General features: G+C 42.6%; 1 protein-coding gene across 1 annotated transcript; it reads right to left on the bottom strand.

Moving 5' to 3' along the window:
* Positions 1–1212: 1212 nt before the first annotated feature.
* Positions 1213–3275, bottom strand: CH25H (cholesterol 25-hydroxylase). Its single transcript, XM_073548187.1, has one exon. The coding sequence runs from the start codon at positions 3200–3202 to the stop codon at positions 2381–2383; it is 822 nt and encodes a 273-aa protein (XP_073404288.1). The 5' UTR covers positions 3203–3275; the 3' UTR covers positions 1213–2380.
* Positions 3276–4731: the final 1456 nt, after the last annotated feature.

Raw genomic sequence — 4731 nt, 5'->3', positions numbered from 1 at the left:
GCTAAGTTCACACTATGTCTGTGCACTTGGCCTATAATATATATTGGGACCGTCAACGCTCCCATATCCTGCCATTTACCAGTGTTCCCTTGACCTATACTGTCCAGTATGCATTTCTGTGTGTGTAATTGTATAGGATGCTGCAGACGGCTCTTTCTGACCTCATGGGTCCCTATCGTCTACCGTAGCCTGGGCATCCACACCGGCTGTGGCCATTATTCGACATATACACCATGGATGTACAGTGTTCGTCCTACAGTCGCCAAAACAATCTGTTTCTACTCTTTGTTGGCAGATTCAATCAATTTTGATTGGATCTGTAAAAAATCTATTGTGTGTGAGGACGGCCTGAGCGGCCCCCGGTCATCAGCGGAAGCAACTTTCAGACAGGTTGGATTGCAATGCATCTGTATATATTTTTTCCGGAGCGGTGATGGTGCTGTTTGCCACACACTACACTTCCTTCTCACATGAAGTTCTCTCGTGTCTTGTGCATGCCATATGTCTGTGTTGAACATTATTCATATTACTTTACACAGTTTGGCAGCACTTTCCCCGCTGTACAAATTGCATCACTTAGTGAGTTATCTAGGACTATATTATTTTTTTTAACTATGAGCCAAATAACTAAGAGGCAGGTAGGTGGTGCCAGTACAGAGCGGTCACTGACCGCTCCTGACAGCGATTCAGCTGCTCCATATCAGCACAGCAGCTCTTCTTCTTACAAGCTGGTCTGTCAGTGCGTCGTTAGGCAGCGGTGAGCCGACTGTCATTCAGCGTGACATCGGCAGTGACAACCCGTCAACAGAGCAGAGCGCAAGAGACGCCACTGAATCGCCAACAGGAGTGGTCTGTGACCGCTCTGTCCCGGCAGAGATCACGGATGGGCACAACAGGCAGGTAGTTAGAAACTACATTCCTGTTATTTCTTAGGCCCATAGTAAAAAAATTTTTTATATAGTCCTGGATAACCCCTAATTTAATCTATAAGGAAGATACCAGGTCCAAGTGGTTCTCCCAGTTTTAATGCTCTTAATCACTGAGCCATTACTTCCATGCCAACATAATATAAAATGTATCTTCTACTGGTCACTTGTGTGTAACATATGCATATTATTTCTACTAAAACAGTCATGTTTTATAGATATCCTACAAATTCTCAAACTTTCACTCGTAAGATCATCCAGTAAAAATAATGATAACCAATTTCATCGATTTAAAAAAGTCTGATTTTTTAATAATAGTTTTTCATTGATGAAAAGACAAATATATATATATACCGTATAAAATTTATACATTGCAATAAACACACAATTAATAATTTATATCACGTCACCAGTACAAAAATATATAACACATGTCTCTAGTATTGCAGGGGGACACAGCCAGCTGTGCTTAGTGCAAAGTTGCTTTTTTCTTCCAATTAATTCTGCACATTTTTCATTTCAACAAAATCATTCATCCAGCAAAAACATTATTCTTAAAATCATGTATTTCCCTTTTATCCAAACACATTTTATCGCTTTCTTACTACTTTCCTGATTTCTTCTCTTAACGTTTCCCGGATCCTTGGACACATGCCTTCTGCAGCTTTCAGTATATTCTGATGTAGCAGAGGTGAGTTTGCTATCTGACGCAATAGCCATGCGGTGTCACCATGTGCGAACTGTCACAGTACAAAAACAAAAGTGACGGCAGTTTCAGCTCTGCTACATCTGTACTTACAACGCTGTCTCTCCAATCACACCACCTCTGCCATCCATACCCACATTCTTCATCCCTCCCTTCACTTACAATAACTTATTTTATGATCATAATCAACCAAGGGCTTTATACACTTAGTATCCTAACTTTTTTGGTTTTATATCACAGTGACTGAAAATGGCATAACTTTCTAAAACAGAATCCTGCATGTTTATAATAAATAACTTATCCGTATAAAAGTATTAAAAGTTGTAGGACGCAATTAATTTCACATTAATGTAATGTACAGGACTATAAATAAATACTTAATATGACTATTTAGTAATAATTAATATTTCCTTCCCTACGGCTGCAGTTCTTTACAATATAGATGCACAGTCATTGTAAAGGTGATCTGCATCCAATGGTCCAAGGTGCATCAATGCTAAAACACAAAGTCCCCTTGAAATATCATACAGCCGTGATGGACAAGGCTCGGTTATTTGGTGCCAGGTACAGTTTCCAAATATTTAGCCTCGGTGGACCTGGAGAAGGTTGGTGGCACAAGGTACAGTTTTGGTACCATGTTGTGATGGCTCAATCTTGAAGTCCCAGATACAGCACATCTTGCACCTGCCCCTTGGTCCTGAAGTGCAAATCAAGGTCTAGTTCATTTCTGAAGGCAGTTTGCTGGGTTTTAAGGTTTCTTAGCAGTCTTCTGTGCTAGTGTATTGAACAGTTTGTCCCAGTGAGTGAAGTAAGGTGCATAATTCGACACAAATTTTTCATGATGGAGGTCGTGATGACTTGGTCCACCACATATCCCGAATGGTATTAACCTGTGAGTTGACCATGGCAAGTCATAGCCACAATGATCTTCCACGGACAGGTAGATATGGATGATGAAGATGGCCATTTCAGTCATCGGATGACATCCCAGTAGGATGGGACTGACGTTGGCAAAGAATCCAAGAGACAGCATCTCCCAAGCACTGGAATACTGGGTGGCCAGCACAAAGGTGGCCGTGTACTTGTGATGCATCTTGTGAAATGTCTTGTACAGCCAGGGGACCTTGTGATGAAGCAGGTGCCAAGCAAAATACTGGAAGTCAAACAGGAGCAGGCAGGCAATGATGTCCAGTAGAAATCGAGGCAGTTGTGGGGCCACATGTGGCAAATGAACTGGTCTCCAGTACCAGTAGGCAACAGTCAGTGGAAATATGAAGACCAAGTGGCTGTAAACAGTGTGTGCCAGGCAATGGAGCACCATGGCCAGGGTAGGTCTGGACTTTGGCTGCACTTGGTATTTCTTCAAAGCAGGTATTTGGTAGCACAGAGCGTCCAGTGCCAGGTAAGGCAGACAGAAGAACAGGTAGACTGTGAATGAGAAGATGACTGGATAGAAGGGGGACCTGACCAGTTCCTCTTTAGATGTGACAAAGTCCCATATTGGCTGCAGTAGGACTGAGTCTGGTGAGCCATCTTTCCAGGCAAGTGTTACTTGCACGCTACCGTTCATTCTGAGTATTCTGCTCTCTTACATGTGTGCTGCAAGACTATATATATATACTCCCTCCACTTCCTGCCGCCTGTCAGCCTCGCCTCACTTCAGGGAAATCCCAATTCGCTTTCCATTACAAAAGGAATTCAGTGACGTCTCACAAGCAGAAGCTTTTTTTTTTTTTTTTTTCATTCATGAAGTTGGAAGTCTGACAGTGAGAATTTACCACCCTCAATATCTTTAATACTCGTGCCAGTAGAGCTTCTATGGCTGGAAAAAAAGTCAGGATTTAATAGGAAAACAAAATCTTCTTGAAGCACAGATCATTTTGCCCTTGTGGAACTACTGATCCCATCTTGCTTTTCAAGTCAACTGTGACAGTCTGAATGTAAAATATTCTACAAGTAATTTTTCATAAAACACATTTCTCCAGGTCTCTGTTGTACTCACTGGAGTTTGAAGATAGTGTTATCTTGGTAACTTCTGCTCTATGATAACCACTATTATTAGGGTCACCAGAAAAATACTGTATGGACATGCAATGCCGTGATAGCCCCCATGTCCTGTCCTTGCGATATGTGTCACAGCAATTGCATCATCTGTGACATACGTCACCCATAGGTGCAATAATGTACATCGATCACAGAATATTTATCACTATATTGGCTGCTTCTGTAAGGACTAGTGCAGTCTGTATGTTCTCCCCGTGTTTGCGTGGGTTTCCTCTAGGTTCTCCGGTTTCCGCCCACACTCCAAAGACATAATGATATGGATTCTAGATTATGAGCCCCAATGGGGACAATGACGATGATGTCTGTAAAGCGCTGTGGAATTAATAGCGCTATATAAGTGACTAAAATGAAATAAATAAGTTAAACTAACATAGGTGTCATATATGGCAAGTGGACAATGCTGAGCAAATATGAAGTTAGGCCATGTGCACACGATGCAGATATCCAGTGGATCTGCAGCGGATTTTACCGCACAGAAACGCTGCATATCCGCATTGTGATGTACAGTAGCATGTTAGTCAATTGAAGAAAGAACACTGTGCAGACGCTGTGGATTTTTCCGCGCGATTTTCTTGTGGTTCAAAATATGCAGCATGTCACTTGTTTTGTGCGGTTTTCCACCTGCTCCATTCTCCAAATCCGCAGGGGGAAATCCGCAGGGGAAAACCGCACAAAAACCGCAAGAAAACAGCAAGAAAAAGAAGAAATCCGTAGGAAAAATGCAGGTCATTTGACCTGCGGATTTCTTCAATTCTGCGCGGAAAAATCCGCAGGGCAAAATAGTACATCTGCACTCAGCCTTATATTGTGGATGGGGGGACATCATACTTAACGCTGAGGCCGGGGTTATTGTGGTTGGCACTGGGGTTGGCTGTACATGTGTGATAAATAGTGAGGAGTGAGCACTAAAATGCTCGGGTGCTCGTTGCGCTGGTCGAGCAAGCAACATGCCCAATGTTAGGAAATCCTAGCTTTTTTGCCACGACCCCTCCCCCCCCCCGGAGGTCTTCCTAGAGTATCAAAACGTCGGAAATG

This window comes from Dendrobates tinctorius, unplaced genomic scaffold (genome assembly GCF_039654945.1).
Source record: "Dendrobates tinctorius isolate UK_male_01 unplaced genomic scaffold, ASM3965494v1 ptg000156l, whole genome shotgun sequence".
Taxonomy (NCBI): Eukaryota; Metazoa; Chordata; class Amphibia; order Anura; family Dendrobatidae; genus Dendrobates; species Dendrobates tinctorius.
Note: the sequence above shows the minus strand (reverse complement) of the source record. Positions and strands in the feature narration are given on the sequence as shown.